The sequence below is a fragment of the Bombina bombina genome, chromosome 7 (assembly GCF_027579735.1).
Source record: "Bombina bombina isolate aBomBom1 chromosome 7, aBomBom1.pri, whole genome shotgun sequence".
In the NCBI taxonomy this organism is placed as follows: Eukaryota; Metazoa; Chordata; class Amphibia; order Anura; family Bombinatoridae; genus Bombina; species Bombina bombina.
Window position 1 is genome coordinate 222,530,671 of NC_069505.1, and position 18,915 is coordinate 222,549,585.

Genomic DNA, 18,915 nt, shown 5'->3' on the forward strand with positions numbered 1-18,915 from the left:
GGGACATTAAATTAATTTTGTAGGAAAAAGGTTGTGTTTTTTTTTAAAGGTCACAGTTGTGAGTAAGTTAATTGAGTTGTGTCATTAGATTTATTTGACCATTCATCTATCTAAGAGCTATAGAGTATAACTAATTTTATATATCTTGAAATACTGATATGACAGTGACAACAGATTAATCACAATATATTAAACATTGATCAATGTATTTAACTGGGTATCCCATGCCACAAATAATATGCTTACTTTCTATTAAATACAGCAAATATAGACTACAGTTAGATGTATCCTAGGGAGATCCCACTTATAGATCGTTTAATAAAGTGCTTTAATTTCATATAAATTGTCTATAAAGGACGTTTTACAATTATGTTTAACTGTAGTAATAATGGTTGTATATAAGGTTACTACTCAGCGATCTATGGGGGATAATGCTCTATAAATCATAGTTTATCAGCATCTGATTCTTTCTGCAATGCAGTATGTTTTGCAGTAGATGTCGCTTCTAATAAGTAAATAACATTTCCATTGAGTTAAATGTCTTACCCAAAAGATGTATTTTTGGAAGAGGGTAGGGAGAATGAGAAGCAATATAAGGAGAGAATAAATTATTAATGACTGGAGACTATTTCCCTTACTTTTCATTAAATGTCTGATGTGATTTTTCTTTTTTTTTTTGCTTTCTTTTTTTTTTGGTATCAATGACATCAATGCAAATCTTACTGTCAAGGGGCCAAATGACTGGCAAATTTTGTGAATGGAATACTCAGTGACTGTGATGACGTAATGCCAACGCTGTAGTTTCATGCCACCTTTCTAATTGGTTAGATTCAACCTCTGATGGCTATGATTGGTTGGGCACCAGTTATCAAACGCCTACACACTCTTACCCAGGCGGTAGATATAAAAGGATTGAACTCTCTATTGAAAAACATTAACACTTGGAAACATTAGTTGGGATAATTCACCAACATATTTCACAGATCCAAGAGAATCATTCCCATTGGTTGGTAAGTGTGCTCCATCCTGCTTCAAAATACCCTGTTCATTTATCTTGGTCCATTAAAATGTATCTATTCCATAATGACTTCTATTTTAACAAATATATGCATATTTTAGGGGTGATTTGCTAGCCCATTCCTAAATTAGGAGTGCGCAGAAGAAATTAAATTACATGTTTAAATGGAGAGAATATAAAATTGGATTCTTTGAAATACAATTATATTCATCATAGAATTGATGAGCATGCACATTGATCAATTTATATTTCATTACTTCTTCTATAGCTAATTGCAGTTGCTAATATTCATATTAATTTGATACTATACATCTATCTAGCAACTGTAAAATCACGGTCCTCTGATACATATTGTAACAAATAACTTATCTTTTAGTTTCTTTTATCAAGCGAATTTATGCATTTAGGTGATTCTATATTCATATTTACCGAGTTCCATTTCTAGTTCACATTAAGTGGAGGCTTGAAATGAAATACACAATTTATTCACTTCAAGAATCTAACTTGCTGGATTATAGTCCCATTCAGTATCTAATTGAACATCATGAGACTGCAGGAGCTGGGTAATTCCGATTAAAAGCAGTTCCTCAACAGATAGGAGTGGTACCTCTGTATGAGATGACTATCTAATATTAGAAATGTGATGCTGATGGTGTTCTTGGCAAGCTGCCAGTACTTCTCCTTTAAATCTTTGTTATAGAAAGGACATTATGGTTGTATTGAAGATCTCATCCCTACTTGCAGTCTTTGCCTTGGTGGCTTGCCAGATGCATAGCTCACAAGCAGTACCAGTCAGGTATGGAAGCTTTATTTTTAATATATCCCTTTTTTCCTTCAGACTGGTCTATCCATATCTTCTATACCATTCAATACTAATGCAATGGGACAACTTAAGTGAATTGGAACTGATACAATATATATGACAGTGTGAATATATATATATATATATATATAAAAATATATTTATTTATATATAAAAAATATGTATGTACACACATCTATCTATCTATATCTATCTATCTATCTATCTATCTATCCATCTATCTATCTATCTATCTTCTCTCTCTCTCTCTCTCTCTCTCTCTCTCTCTCTCTCTCTCTCTCTCTCTCTCTCTCTCTCTCTCTCTCTCTCTCTCTCTCTCTATATATATATATATATATATATATATATATATTATACAGTATAGCTACTATAAGTATCCTGTCACTCCCTTCACTATGACTTTGATATGTTTCTGCATTTTCTTATTTATCTCTTTATTTTCTGGTTTTCTATCTAGTGCACTTATTTTTGGCAATATGCTGTTGAAAAAGAAATCACGTTTATTTGGTTGTGCAAACATAATTATAAATAAATAAGGGGTTTGAATTATATTTTTGACTAGTTATAAGAATAATTTTCTCCCTTTTTATTTCCTTTAATGAAGACCCGGTTTGGACTCAATAACAGACCGGGCAGCAGTTAGTGATTATGAAGCCAGAAGATTACTGAATGCTTTGGTCAAAGAGTTTGTTCAGATGACAGCTGAAGAGCTTGAACAGGAAAATGAGGGCAACAGGTAAGCAACACCTCTTAAACTAAGGGGACAGCAGACCCTATAGCTCTAAAGCTAACATATCAGAATTTAGCAGAATAGGACTCACCTTATTAGTGCTCTTTGGGTGTTTTATTACTTCTAAGATCATTTGAAAAGGTTTTTTTTTAAACAGCTGTTTCTTGCTGGGAAATATAATCTTTCTGGCAATTAAGAAATTAACCATGAAGTAGCTAAACTTGCAATGAAGATATTTCTTGCATTATAGTTTATAAAACAGGACTTTTTAAATGTATTACACAATAACTATTTATGATTTGCAGCAACACAGGAACACTGAGTCTACTGATTATATATATATATATATATATATATATATATATATATATATATATATATACACTAGATCAGTTATACCTTTGTTGCAAAACAGATATAGTTTTTGTCTTTCTCATTTGGCTGTGCCACTGACTATCAATAGATATGCGGCAATTATCTATAGAAGTGAGTTTCTATTCCATGCATGAGCTGTGCACAAACAGGAACATCCAGAAACAGCTTTATTATTGTGCAATTTTTTTTTTTTAAATGTTTAACTAGTGTTCCGTATGCATATATTTTGTTTAATGACCCTTTCAGTGCTTTGTCATTTTGGAAATTGGTGTATATACAGTGAAAGTGATTCAGTGTTTAAACAAAATGGGCTCAAAAGTATATATCTACACCTCTTACTCTTTGGTGTGTGTGATTGTGTGTCCATGTATGTATGTGTGGGTATGTTTGTTTGTATGTGTGTGTGTGTGTGTGTGGTGGGTGTGGAGTGTTTGTGAGTGTGTGTGAGTGGTTGGGTGTGTAGTGTATGTGTGTGAGTAGTTGTGTGTGTAGTGTGTGTATGTGTAGTATGTAAGTTTTTGTGTGTAGTGGGTGTGTAATGTGTGGGTGTGTGAGAGGTTATGTGTGTAGTGTGTGTGTGTGTGTAGTGTGTTGATGTGGAGTGTGTCTGTAGTGTTTGTGTGATTGTGCATGTGTGTAGAGGGTGTGTAGTGTGTTGGTGTGTAGTGTGTGTGTGAGAATGGCTGTGTGTTTGATTGTGCATGTGTGAGTGGTTGTTTGTGTAGTGTGTTGGTGTGTAGTGTGTGTGTGTAATGTGTGTGTAGTGTGTTGGTGTGTAGTGTGTGTATAGTGTATAGAGTGTGTGTGATTGTGATTGTGCATGTGTGTAGAGGGTGTGTGTGTAATTGTGCATGTGTGAGTGGTTGTTTGTTTAGTGTGTTGGTGTGTAGTGTGTGTGTGTAATGTGTGTGTAGTGTGTTGGTTTGTAGTGTGTGTATAGTGTGTAGAGTGTGTGTGATTGTGCATGTGTGTAGAGAGTGTGTAGTGTGTGTGTGATTGTGCATGTGTGAGTGGTTGTTTGTGTAGTGTGTTGGTGTGTAGTGTGTGTGTGTAATGTGTGTGTAGTGTGTTGGTGTGTAGTGTGTGTATAGTGTATAGAGTGTGTGTGATTGTGCATGTGTGTAGAGGGAGTGTAGTGTGTGTGTGTAATTGTGCATGTGTGTAGCGGTTGTTTAGTGTGTTGGCGTGTAGTGTGTGTATAGTGTATAGAGCATGTGTGATTGTGCATGTGTGTAGAGGGTGTGTAGTGTGTGTGTGTGTAATTGTGCATATGTGTAGTGGGTGTTTAGTGTGTTGGTGTGTAGTGTGTGTGAGTGGTAGTATGTGTAGTATGTGTGTGTGGCTGAATTTGCTCTTGAACTAGTACTTAGATTAATCCCATCTATGATTTTATTATCCATAAAACCTTTTGAGTGAAAGAAAGACAATTTCATTGGAATTTCAGTGAGGTTTGGAGGAGATTCATTAGATTTGTAAGTAAGGTATGTTCTCTATTCCCACTAATATGAAGGTAATATCCAGATTGGAGATTCCCCATCCCCTACCCTGCATGCACAACTAAAGTCTAAGCATGTATTGTAATTGCAGCTAGGTTGCCTGCAGTGGAAACCATTAATAATCTGGTGGGCGGTAACTTAATGCACTTAGCAATGACTTCATTCACAAAGCCGAGAGATCAATGGCAGATGCATGATCTGCATTGCAATAGCCTTTACTGAAACCTATAGCACTTCAGCATGATTAGCTGAGGTAAGCATGACAAATATGTAACAAGCATTAGGTGAATCCCAGACTACTACAGCTTCATTAAGGATATATATATATGTTTCTCTTTAAACAGAAGGCATGTCTGAACTAAAAAAAGCATGATGTAATACAACGCTATGAAAAAGCATGATAATATAGATAAGGGGTGTCTAAACTTTTCCAACCATGGGCCACTATGGATTGCTTTATTTATTTATTTATTTATTTATTTATTTAATGTATTTATTTATGTATTTATTTAATTATTACACTTGCAGGACAGGTGAAAAATGTTTAAAATAAACAAAGAACAGTGCTTTTACTAAGTAAATGCAATACATATATGTTCACACAGACCCATAACCATATGCATTACACTAACAAAGATAGGGCAAGAATAAGGCAGTTGTAGAGAAGAAAGGCAATATGTGTTGCAAATCTAAAGAGGTAGAGAACATATAAAAAGCTCTTGAAGCCATAATGTGGCCCCTTGGTCTTAGTTTGGACACCCCTAATATTAACTAAGCATCCAAGCTCAATATGTATGCAAATAAGAATTTGATGGCACCTTATTTTATTTTACAATGCTGTTATTTAGATAAATGGCATGTATAGAATGCATTAAGGAAAATGCACGAATTAGCATGTTTATGATATGTCTTTATTTTGGCATTTTTTGGCATGTGTTTTTTCTTTTTCCCCCCACTGCAGCTTGGATAGATCCATTTCCAAACGTTGCTCCAATCTGAGTACTTGCGTGCTGGGAAAACTCTCTCAAGAATTGCACAAGTTGCAAAATTATCCTCGTACTGATGTTGGTGCTGGTACCCCTGGCAAGAAAAGAAACGTGAATGATATGGACAGTGAACGTTATGCACACTATGGGGAACAATTTGATAACTAAACAGACAGGGGCCAATTTGTTTTGCTTGTTGACATGTGGTTGAATTTTTATTTACATCTTGCATGTGGATCTTTCCTTGATTGCTTTGATGTGTAATGTTGATTAACTAATTGACAGGGGAATAAGTTGACTTGGATCTCAGTTAGGAAGTATTAAAAATGCATAGCACATTCACTGTACCAAGTTAGGAAAAATACAATATGAACGAAGCACAGCTGTAGCTGAATCTTAAAACTGATTATTTAGATTATTATAGAGTTATATAGGGAAACAATCTCATTGCTGGCTATACTATGTACAAATAAACTCACTTTTCACGCCTCACCAAGCACTTGATTAATAAACCTATTTTTCTACAAGGATCAGGTGTATTGTTTTTGCTTGCAGTTAGTCTATAGAAATGAAATGTAGATCTAGTATTTGTAGTTACGTATTGAATATGTGTTTTAATAATTACAAAAGGTTTGGTGTATCAGCATAACATCTGCGTCTTTGCTACAGCCATTCGGACATGTCAATAGGCCAAGATCATTGCTTTCATTTATGCATCAGTTAGTCTAATTTTATCCACTGTACTCAAGCAAGAATACTCTTTACATTTTGGAAGGTTGAGGTGATATGTAGTCTACATATATAGTATTTATTATTATTTTTAGTTAGGGAGTATTGTGTAGGAATTGCTTATTTCTCAGTTGCCATAATTTCATGGAACAAGAAAAAAAATATTTTCTGCTGTTGCTAGTAAATAATAATTTAAGTTATCTTTAAAAAAAAAAAAAAAAAAATCAGTTCTGTGGAATGTCTGTACAGTGAGATAGAAATCTAGATTTGTTAGACCTCAAATAACCCACAAAAAACACCCTACATTTTAAAAACGTACAAATAATAAATATAAAACGAAATGTGTACATATAATTGTAAGACATTCTACAGTCGTGTGAATAAATACAATTTCAACGACTAACAAATAAATCGGTGTAGGATTGCAAAGTAAATCTGTCTGACGTTTAGCTAGGGAAAGATGAATGCAAATTGAATAACATTTTAACTTACACAGGTAAGAAACATTTTATTCTTTTCTGTTCTGAAATAAATTATTTTAATATATTTGTTTCTGATAAAATAATAATGCTGTATATATATCATTAAATCTAACAGCAACTTATATTTTCTATGATTATTTGTTTAGCTTTAAACATTATATGGTAACATACTCCTGTAGGTATATTATATATTTTTTTTAAAAAAGTATCTTTAGAGTTAATATTGTATATGTATTTTTTAAATTTCATATCTGTGTGTTTTTTTGTTTGTTTTTTTTTTAGAACTTTATTGGTTTATTAACAAACAATACATTTTTTTATGTAAAAGATACAATATAAATAGAATGATATTTTTCACAGTGTAGTTAGGTCAGCATAGTTTTAACACATTACTATACAGTCATATTCGATATCTGTTTTTAATATATTATTTGATTTGTTTGTAATTCATTAAAAGGACTTAAACCCAAAATTACGCTTTCATGATTCAGATAGAACATAAAATTTGAAACAACTTTGAAACAACTTTGTACTTCTATCATCACATTTTCTTTGTTGAAGAGCAGGAAGTTAAGTTCAGGAGTGTGCATGTGTCTGCAGCAATGTTATCCATTAGCAAGAGCACTAGATGCACATACCCCAGACATGTGCACGCTATATTTTTTGAATATATAAGTAAATTGGAAACATTTTTAAAATTGCATTCTCTATCTGATTCATGAAATAAAAAATGTGGGTTTCATGTCCCTTTAACATTAGATTTTTTTTATGATATTACAATGGTTTTGGAAAATTTTACACATATGGATTTATAAATATTTAAAGGGACACTAAACCCAAAATGTTTATTTCGTGATTCAGATAGAGCATGCAATTTTAAGCAACTTTCTAATTTACTCCTATTATCAATGTTTCTTCTTTCTCTTGCTATCTTTATATGAAAAATAAGGCATCTAAGATTTTTTTCTTTGTTCAGAACTCTGGACAGCAGTTTTTGATTGGTGGATGAATTTATCCACCAATCAGCAACGACAACCTAGGTTGTTCACCAAAAATGGGCCGGCATCTAAACTTACATTCTTGCATTTCAAATAAAGATACCAAGAGAATAAAGAACATTTGATAATAGGAATAAATTACAAAGTTGCTTAAAATGTCATGCTCTATCTGAATCACAAAAGAAAAAATGTGGGTACAGTGTCCCTTTAAACAACTTTAATCCATTCAATGAAAGTGCATTTACTGTTGATTTTTTTTTTTTAATTTACAAGAACATATTAACATTTTACATTTTTAATGATATTTTTGTGTGAAAATGTTAGACAATTCCTATTTTAGTTACTTTTTTTTCCATTCACTTTTATTAAACAGTATCATTCAGCTTTTTCCCTGTAGCTGACAGAGCTACTGTGACATCCTGTCTAACATTAACATGAGTTTTTATTAACCTGCTTCATTTGCTAATCTGCAGAAGAATGTACAGTTATAATACATTACAGAGCATAGCCTGATATGTTTGCCAGCAAAGAGATATTCGTGTAACTGACAGTTATTGAAATAGATACTGTTCTGCTGTGACCATTTGATGATTTTGGTTCTGCTATTTATTTAAAGCAGCAGTGTGACAGCACAGAAAAGAGGGTGCAATACAGCGACTTGTGTCACACATCGCCTGGCGGATTTTCTCAGCAGGTCAGGAGGAATGGGTAAAAACAATTTTGTGCCAACCAACGTTGGATCCAAAGCATTTGGCAGGCGAAGAAGAAGTCTTCACATCTAATCTTAGAAATGACATCAGGAATATGGTAATTTTAATTTAAAAATTGTATTTCTTACATATGACTTTAAATTAATTTTCGTGTTTTAGAAATCACTTTAAAACCTTCTGTCATCAACTGTATGTAAGTTCTTTGTCACTGACACGATTAACAGGATGTGAAACAGTAAATGCGTGTTAGATTAGCCTTATAATAATATGTAAATGTACTTTTAGAATTATATTAGTTATTTAAATATTGAAAATATAAGTTTAAATGTTTAGTTTCTATAAATTAATGGGCACAGCCATGTTTGTGGAATTCCTTTTAGATTATTCTATGTTCCACACAGCCTTGTTTGGACAGTCTTTTTATTGCCTGTTTTATATCTGTGCCTTCAGTAGGGGAAACAGATAAGAAGCAACATAAAGTGATGGTAGATCCTAGTGTTTGTGAAACATTAGGATTTACCAGTGCTACAAATAAACGGGACGTTCAGTCATGAAGTATAAAATACTTTATTTACCTGCAGTGTATGCTGCGCTGACCGCCTAAGGACTACCACGGCAGAACGCTATTTTTTCAATGAGGTGACGTTTCCACTTCTTAGGCAATAGCAGTGCGGCCCAGTTGGCATTATGCTGTATGGCTAGCACGCTATTGGCTAACTTCGCCTCTTTGCAAAATAGGCAAATAAAGGAAGTTTCAGCATTAAGTATTTTATACTTCTTGACTGAAAGTCCCCTTTATTTGTAGCACTGGTAAATCCTAACGTTTGAAAACATGGCAGCACTCATTGCTTTATCGAAACTCAGAGGAATTTAGAAAACAATAATTTAGAGAGTTAAATTGCAGAAAAAATTAACAAAATAAATAATTCAAGTATAATGCAAATATTTTGTTATTTAATTATAAATAATTAAACATTTTATATTGCAATATCATTCTGTTTAATATCCCTTTAAGAAGATATTATTAAGAGTAAAAATGTCTTATTGCATAACTTTTCTGCATACAGAACCTAACAAATTCTGTAAGCTTGAACTTCCTTCTTAGTAAAAATCCATCTTGGAAATCCTGCTGCTATATTGAACTTTACAATTGGTTTCCACTTAATGTGTTTCCAATGACTTATGTCAGCTGCTTAGTATCAAATGTATGGGAAATTGCTCCTTTTGGGTTTATTTTTGTTTATTTTAAATAGTATATTTTGCTTGTTGAAATTGCAATCCATTTAAATGAGCTTAGACTGCAAGTTAACCAAGCCTCCTTATTTTATATCTGTATTTATACACAAAGGCCTCCTTATCTTAAATCTCTAACTTTACACAAAAGTCAATATTTAGTGAAAAATTAAAAAAAAAAAAAAATTGGAACATTTTAGTACCTTTGTCTCCAACCCCCTATAGACTGCTGCTGTCTCTTTAATATATATATATATATATTTTTTTACAGAGAAAACAGCAGTATACATATTTTCACTGTAGGTGTTGGTTTCAAATGACAAAATAAGGGTAAAGTAGCTATAAGTAAACAATTTCATACACCTCAACAGGTAAAGTGGATAACTAGGGACACATTAAAGGACATGAAACTCAAATATTTTTTGTCATGATTTAGAAAGAGTGTGTAATTTTAAAGAACATTTCAATTTACTTATTTTGTCTAATTTGCTTTATTCTCTTGATATAATTTGTTGAAAAGCATATCTAGATAGTTCAGTAGCTGCTGATTGGTGGCTGCACATAGATGCCTTGTTTGATTGACTCACGCATGTGCATTGATATTTCTTCAATAAAGGATATCAAAAGAATCAGGCAAATTAGATCATATAAGTAAATTGGAATGTTGTTTAAAATTGTATTCTCTATCTGAATCATGAAAGAAAATGTTTGAGTTTCATATCCCTTTAAAGGGGAGAAAGAAATGACCAGTACAATGTCCCTTTAAACTGTAATCCCCTTTTTCACAGGGGCCACACACACACATAGAAACATAGATATTGACGGCAGGTAAGAGCCATAGGCCCAGCAAATCTGCCAGATATTATCTAACAGTATAAACTTATCTAGTTTGTAGGATAGCCTTATGCTTGTCCCAGGCATTTTTAAAGCCCCCCATAGTATTTGTCATTACTACCTCTTGAGGAAGTTTATTCCATAAATCAATCACTCTTTCTGTAAAGAAGCTTCCTCAAATTACTCCTGAATCTACTACCCTTTAGCTTGAGATCATGACCCCTTGTTCTTGAATTTTCCTTTTTATGTAAAATACCCACAGCCTCAGTTTTACTAAGCACTTTAACGTACTTGAAAGTTGCTATCATATCACCTCTTTCCATTCTCTCCTCTAAGCTATACATATTTAGATCATTGAGCCTATCCTGGTAAGTTTTATTTTTTTAGACCCTGTACCATTTTTGTAGCCCTCCTTTGCACAGATTCAAGTTTGTTAATATCCTTCTGAAGATATGGCCTCCAGAACTGAACACAATACTCAAGATGAGGCCTAACTAATGATCTATAAAGTGGCATAAGAACCTTACTATTTCTGCTGCAAATACCTCTACCAATACATCCAAGCATTCTGCTAGCCTTACTCACTGCATTACTACATTGTTTACTACATTTTAAATCATCTGAAATAATAATTCCCAAGTCCTGTTCCTCATCTGTAACCGCCAGTAAAGTGTCATTGAGTCTGTAATTAACATTTGGATTTTTCTTCCCTAAATGCATTATTTTACACTTTGCTGTGTTAAACTTTATATCCCAGTCGTTTGTCCAATCCTCCAATTGTTGTATATCACTTCTCATTTTGTCTACCCCCCCGGAACATCCACTCTGTTACAAATTTTTGTATCATCTGCAAACAGACATACTTTCCCCTGTAGCCCTTAGCTGATATTACAGATAAATATGTGGGCACAAAACAGGCCCCAGAACTGACCCCTGAGGAACACCACTAGTAACAGCCCCCTCTGCTGAATGAACTCCATTTACTAAGACACTTAGTTTTCTGTCCTTAAGCCAGCATTCCACCCAGTTCACCATTTTTGAGTCTAGACCAAGGAGATACAGTTTGTGAATTAGTTTATTGTGTGGGACGGTGTCAAATGCTTTGCTGAAATCTAGATATGCTACATCATCTGCTCCACCCTTGTCTAATACTTTTGTTACATAATTAAAGAACTTAAAATTAGTCTGACATGATCTCCCTGAAGTAAAACCATGCTGATTTTGGTCCTCTAAATTGTTTGTCTTTATGTAAGTCATAATTCTTTCTTTTAAGAGGCTTTCCATTAATTTCCCTACTACTGAAGTTAAACTAACTGGCCTGTAGTTAACAGATTCTTCTCTACTGCCCTTTTTATGAAGAAGTATTACATTTGCTACACACATGGTGCAAGTAGAGTCCAGGCCACTCTGTAGAGACATTACTATTGATTGTAGATGACACCCCAAGCTGTGCAGTTCTGGTCATAGACCTCTGAGACCCTCGTAGTCACACCCCTGCAATTAATATTGATTAGGGAATATTGGAGACCAATCTTCATTTTGATCATAACTGGTCTCATATATCAACTTTTTTGATTTAGTCTATATGAGTCCACATGAATAGACCATTAATTTTACATAATTTTATAGGGTACTAGAGAAACTAGAGGAATAATCATAGAATGCTAATGACCCAATACCCTTTAGAACCAGAAAAGATTATCTACAAAAACATTTATCTACATTTATCTACAAAAATATATAATATAAAGTAGTTTTGGTTTTACATTTCAAAAACAGAAACTTTATTTTTAAGTACAATAAAGTATTTATAAAAAAAAAAGATGAGAATAGCTAATGGAATGTAGACAACCTCTTGTGGACATTATGTAGGAATCTCTGTTGATGAATTCTACTACTTTGCAACATTATAATTATATTAAACACTTAAAGGGAAATGATTCAGATTGAGTATACATTTTTAAACATCTTTCTAATTAACTACTAATTTGCTTTATTCTATTGGTATCCTTTGTTGAAGGAGCAGCAATGCACTACTGGGAGCTAGCTAAACACATCAGGTGAGACAAAGATAAAAGGTCACCAAGCAGCCTCTATCTGCCAGCAGTGCCTTGCTGCTCAGGAGCCTACCAAGGTTTTATTTTCAACAAAGGATACTAAAAGAACAAAGCAAATTAGTTAATAAAAGTAAATTGGAAAATTGTTTAAAATTGTATTTTCTATCTAAATCATGAAAGAAAAAGTTTGGGTTTTATGTTCCTTTAAAGGGACAGCAAATACTATAAAAAATAGTAGCAAATCTGCTATAGATACCTACTAAATGATTGGTCAAGCTATGCTGCAAGCAGTGAACATTCGGATTGGCTGTACCACCCATCGCCACTGCAATGAAAATATTGCTTAAACCTATTGGCAGCCATTTTGGTACTTATTCATACATCCATGGGGTTCTAAACACTAGCATTAACATGTAGACAGCCTAATATTACAGTGTTAGCAATGCATTATCAGTTTTCTGTCTAAGGAATAAACAGGGGCCATTCAATAGGCACATGAGATTTAATATTTTTTATCAATATTTACAATTATTCAGAAAATCGCTTTTTATATGGGTCTGTTTCTAAAATCGCCAGTGTTGGGAATAGGAAATATCTGCAATATATAACAACATTGCACAGAAAACTACACAACGGAGTGAGCACATACAAAAAAATACACTATAGTAGGTGTATTTAATGGTTTAATTAATTCTAAGTCAAATTAAGAGCCAGTATACGAGTGTCGCGCTAACTGTTGTGCAGAAGTGACATCGGGTTATTTTAAAAATGTATATAAATTATTAAAAATGAATAAACATACTGTAAAATATGTTAGTAATAACCATCCATATATTATGTAGCAGTGCAGATAAAACACAAAGGTGCATAAAATTCCGGTCCCCGTAGGGAATCTACTTACACTCCTTACCCCCTGTCAATATGAGGTAAGTGCCGTGCAGTGTAGGGAGAGTCTTTCCAGATCACCAAGGAATTTCCACACAGAAGTGAGTCTGACTTCGAGATCCGTTTGTGGGCGTATATCATGAAAAAGGAAAGAGAGCAACACTAGTGCAACACTGTATGAACATTCAAACAGGTGCTTTATTTAACAGTACAATGCTCACTTTAAAAAACCTCAATGACATATGAGGTAATCGATAAACACATGTAAAGTATGCTGACAGTAAAACGTTCTGTTGTCTTAGATCTAACACATTTGTTTACATTTGGAACTTTGAGACTCTGTTTGGGGCAGGATACAATAAGACAACAGAACGTTTTACTGTCAGCATGCTTTACATGTGTTTATCGATTACCTCATATGTCATTGAGGTTTTTTAATGTGAGCATTTTACTGTTAAATAAAGCACCTGGTTAAATGTTCATACAGTGTTTCACTAGTGTTGCTCTCTTTTCTTTTTCATGATATACGCCCACAAACGGATCTCAAAGCCAGAATCACTTCTACCAATTGGTGTGGATATTCCTTGGTGATCTACACTGCACGGCACCTACCTCATATTGACAGGGGGTAAGGAGTGTAAGTAGATTTCCTATGGGGACCGGAATTTTAGGCACCTTTGTGTTTTATCTGCACTGCTACATAATATATGGATGGATATTACCAACATACATGTGGACATTTTCACTGTTACTTTTGTATTAATGTGTGATTTTTAGCTTTATCCCTTAGTTAAATAAGTAATTATTGGATATCTGTGCATTATAGTCATCAGTGTATAAGTGTATATGAATATAAATTGGAGACATTAGAAATATTGGTATTCTCTTAAATATATTCAGCAGATTGCGCCTTTGATCTACAACTCTCCTTTCTTTTTGCATTTGTCTTCATACTGGGATATAGGTTTGTAGGGAACCCATTTTCTCTGGTAGGTAGATATAGGCAGCAATCTGCTTTAAGGTCAACTCAGTGCCAGTGCCACACCTTTTCCTTGCATTAATACTGTACAATATATAGATATATTCTATGGATTATTTAGAATATTTGACAGTATATTTATAAATTTTTAAAAAATATTTTATACTAAATATTTAAATAACATGCCTTAAATTCTCATAATAATCTCTATATATAGGTATAGATATACATTTTTCAAAAAAAAAACCCATCAGATATATGTAGAAATATGTATTTATGAATAAACAGAACATACTCTTCTATGTAAAGAACATTGGAATGTGCAATATTAATATTTCATGTCAGAAAATGTGATCAGTTTTGCACATGAGTAAGGTGTTAGTTTCTCCCCCCCCCCCACTTTTTGCGCTTGATTGAAATCTATGGGGGAATACATTAACATGATTGTGATATTAGTGAGTGATCAGGTTAGTGAGTAAAAACGTTTTACTTTCAAATTGAAATACGCGTGGTATCCGACGTGCGCAAAAATCCAAAGTCAAGCAGAGTTAGCATGCAAGCTTAAAGGGGCAGTTTACACCATAATTTGTATTGTTTAAAAAGATAGATAATCCATTTATTACCCATTCCCTAGTTTTGCATAACCAACACAGTTATATAAATACACTTTTTATCTCTGTGATTACCTTGTACCTAAGCCTCTGCAAACTGCCCCTTATTTCAGTTCTTTTGACAGACATCCATTTTAGCCAATTAGAGATGGCTCACTGGAACTCCACGTGCATGAGCACAGTGTTATCTATATAACACATGAACTAACACCCTCTAGTGGTGAAAAACTGTCAAAATGCCCTGTGAGAAGAGGCGGCCTTCAAAGGGTTAGAAATTAGTATATGAACCTCCTAGGTTTAGCTTTCAACTAAGAATACCAAGAGAACAAAGCAAAATTGGTGATAAAAGTAAATTGGAAAATTGTTTAAAATTATATTCTCTATCTGAATCATGAAGGTTTATTTTGGACTACACTGCCCCTTTAAGCAATAATTAGAGCTCCACTCGTAATCTAGCAATAAGTGATTAAAATGTTGTGCACAGCAGAATTCACTAAAAATATCTGGTAAAACCAAACACAACAAAGGCTATGGGGTAGATTTACCAAGCAGCGGATGCTGCAATCTACCCCTGATGCTCCTGACTCGCATTGGTCATAAGATCGCTGCTCCTTAACTCGTCCACCACCACTGAGGTGGTGAACTGCAATCATCCCGATCAGATACGGTTGGGAAGATTGACAGCCCCTGCTAGCGGCCGATTGGCTGCGAATGTGCAGTGGGCGGCATAGCACAAGCATTTTGCATTTAGCAATGCTGGGCGGTCATGACTTGCTGCAGCGCATCATGTCTGCCCGGCATTTGATAAATTGACCCCTAAGTGTACCATTTATTGGGGTAGATGGAATTTTGAGAATAATAAACTAAGTTTTATCATTTTAAATCTTGCATATGTTGAAATTTATTTTATCATACTATTTATTTTTAATTAGGAAGTGAAATTTAATTTTAAGACAAATTTTAAATGAAACATGTTGTTATTAATATCTCCATTAACACCAGATTTTCATGTCTTTAGATAATACTCTATATATAATAAATTATACCTATTAAACAGCTATTGCTTACATTTAAAGAGACATGAAACACAAGTAGGTAGGCTAAGGAGCATGCATATGTCTGGAGAACTATATGGCAGCAGTAGCTGTGTTGCTGTCATGTAGTGCTGCATACATGTGCATACTACCTATCTAGGTATGCATTTCAACAAATAATACCATAATAATGAAGCAAAGCTGATAATGTCAACATATCAGAAACTTTTTAAAAATTGATGACCAATATATATATATTAATATTAATCAATACAGCAATTAGAGGCTACATTATTCATATGCACTAAGAAAAAAAAACAAGAAGACAAATAAAAATCTATAAATATTTACAGTAAATACACAGTATAACACTTTATTAAATATGAATATTGCATAAATATGATTTACATGTTTCAGGGAAACTGAAACCAAATTTTTTCTTTCGTGATTCAGATAGAGCATGCAATTTTAAGCAACTTTCTAATTTACTCCTACTATCAAATTTTCTTTATTCTCTTGGTATCTTTATTTGAAATGCAAGAATGTAAGTTTAGATGCCGGCCCATTTTTGGTGAACAACCTAGGTTGTCCTTGCTGATTGGTGGATAAATTCATCCACCAATCAAAAACTGCTGTCCAGAGTTCTGAACAAAGAAAAAAGCTTAGCTTTTTCAAATATAGATAGTAAGAGAACAAAGAAACATTGATAATAGGAGTAAATTAGAAAGTTCCTTAAAATTGCAAGCTCTACCTGAATCACAAAAGAAAAAAATTGGGTTCAGTGTCCCTCTAACTGCAAAGGGCTCCAATACACTTTTATGTATTTATGTGTTTATATGTGTATATATGTCTGTAAATACATATATACACATATAAATACATATGTAAACACAAACACATACATATACAGTATATACAAACATACATACATACATATATACATACATATAAATCTTTAGACAAGTATGTATGTGTCTCAAAGTTAAAGCCCTTTGCAGCCTTTTTTTTTTTCTAACAGCTGAGACCTCATATCTTTGAACCCTTAACTTTTTTGTGCAATGTATTTTTGACGTTTTTAGCAAAACAGTTAACCAGAACTCTGAGGATGCGCTAAACTGATGCGTGTTAGCTTCAATTATGCTCTAGCGATTGGCTTTACTCTTAACTTTTAATATAAGCAAAAAACCTAACATGCGCAAACACCCTCGATAAACCCTTTATTGCTTGCACGTAACTGTTAGCACTCCTGTTGTAATTGGCCTTAGATAGTGCTAAGAATAGCTTACATACATACTCTTATAATATGCTTATTTGTTTAGGGATATTTTCGCCCCTTTAAAACTTATCTAGGGCTTAAGGCTTCCTTTAAAGAGCAATGGACACACAGAGATATCCATTGTTATTTATTGTTCTAAATCTCTCAATCAAACTTGTTACAAATTATGAAAACAGAGCAAACTACAGGTGGCCCTCGTTTTACAACGGTTCAATTTACACCGTTTCAGAATAACAACCTTTTTTTCCAGTCATGTGACTGCTATTGAAATGGATTGAGAAGCAGTGCATTTATTAAAATAGCCAGTAGGTGGAGCTGTCCGCTTGTGTTGTAGCAAAGCCAAGAAAGCTGAAATTATTCAGTTTAACCAGACCTGAGCTATCGAGCAGATTTCAAAGGAACAAGATCTTCCTGTCTATAAATCAGTCCAGACTGGAATGCATAGAAAGAACTGTTTGCAGAAAAATGCAAGTGAAGTCTGTGTTGTGTGATTATTTTATTAGGTTTATAATGCTGTTTAGCAAATGTTTTTGTTCATTTAACTTAGTTTAATTATATATTCTGTGTTGTGTGATTATTTTATTAGGTTTATAATGCTGTTTAGCATTTAAAGTCTTCATTTCAAAGCTTTTAAAATAATGTATTAGGTGTTACTTATGACAATTTTGAGAGGGGCCTGGAACCTAACTCCCTCACTTCCCATTGACTTACATTATAAACTGGGTTTCAATTTACAACGGTTTTGATTTACAACCATTCTTTCTGGAACCTAACCCCAGTGTAAACTGAGGGCTACCTGTATATTTTTAGGTTTATAAAAAGTTTTTTTTTCAATAATAGCTTTGTATTGAACTAATAATGACTTTTAAGACATTTACAAATTCTAATATAAGTAATGTCTTTTATTTTTTTTTATCAGATTGCCATGAAATGAGACGTCTACTTTCTTCCAAAAATTTCAAGAAGGCCAAAACGAAACAAAAGAAAAAAAAAAAAATAGAAAAAAAACTATTTTGCATTCTTCTAATACATAAACTCATTATTTTTTTTAAACATTGCTAGAGCACTTCTGTTATGTATTATGTAAAAAAGAGATAATTATTGCAATTAAATTATTATATATTCTTTTTATATTATATTTCAAAATAAAATGTGATCGCATCTATTGATTATTTATCTTTTGGCATATGTGCAATGTGATCCATGCTGCTTATCATGGCAACTAGTCTGAAAATCTCGGGGATTATAAAACAAATTGATGCCCTTGGAGGCATATCTGTAACATATAGTGTGCTGTGCCTTGATGTAAGATTGAAATAACATGATTGTACAGTATGTTAAAAAAGAAAAAAAAAATCCTTCAACATTGTATCAATTGTGAATTTCAGCAAGATTAAAAAAAGTATTTTAGATACACTTGGATTGAAATTATTTTCTTTGTTTATAATTAAGGTTACCTTGGTATAATAAAGGGTGTTTTTAAAAAAAAAAATTAAACTGGGAATTTCTTTTGATGTATATTTACCAGAAAAGTTTATTATTTTTTTTTTTGTATATATGTTGAAAAAGAAAAGAGGTAATAATGGCCTTATAAATTCGTTAGAAATATTTCTAACAACTTTTCTGTGAAGTTTTTTTCTCTTTGTTTTCTTTTGAAAG

General features: G+C 33.1%; 1 protein-coding gene across 3 annotated transcripts; it reads left to right on the forward strand.

Annotated features, from left to right (window-relative positions):
* Positions 1-949: 949 nt before the first annotated feature.
* CALCB (calcitonin related polypeptide beta) lies at positions 950-18,668 on the forward strand. 3 transcript variants are annotated; one of them, XM_053688940.1, is made up of 5 exons: positions 950-1,010; positions 1,719-1,814; positions 2,446-2,577; positions 8,254-8,444; positions 18,176-18,668. In XM_053688940.1, the coding sequence occupies exons 2-4, from the start codon at positions 1,729-1,731 to the stop codon at positions 8,417-8,419; spliced, it is 384 nt and encodes a 127-aa protein (XP_053544915.1). In that variant the 5' UTR covers positions 950-1,010; positions 1,719-1,728; the 3' UTR covers positions 8,420-8,444; positions 18,176-18,668. The 3 variants fall into 3 exon arrangements, with proteins under 3 accessions (XP_053544915.1, XP_053544916.1, XP_053544914.1); XM_053688941.1 differs by having other exon boundaries at positions 8,257-8,444; XM_053688939.1 differs by lacking the exons at positions 8,254-8,444; positions 18,176-18,668 and adding an exon at positions 5,404-5,958.
* The last annotated feature ends 247 nt before the right edge of the window (positions 18,669-18,915 follow it).

Bases quoted from the DNA above. Each gene is read 5' to 3' on its own strand.
- CALCB (XM_053688939.1), top strand. From the start codon at position 1,729: ATGGTTGTATTGAAGATCTCATCCCTACTTGCAGTCTTTGCCTTGGTG. The intron at 1,815-2,445 runs GTATGGAAGCTT...CCTTTAATGAAG, and splicing joins TCACAAGCAGTACCAGTCAG to ACCCGGTTTGGACTCAATAA. The intron at 2,578-5,403 runs GTAAGCAACACC...CCCCCACTGCAG, and splicing joins CAGGAAAATGAGGGCAACAG to CTTGGATAGATCCATTTCCA.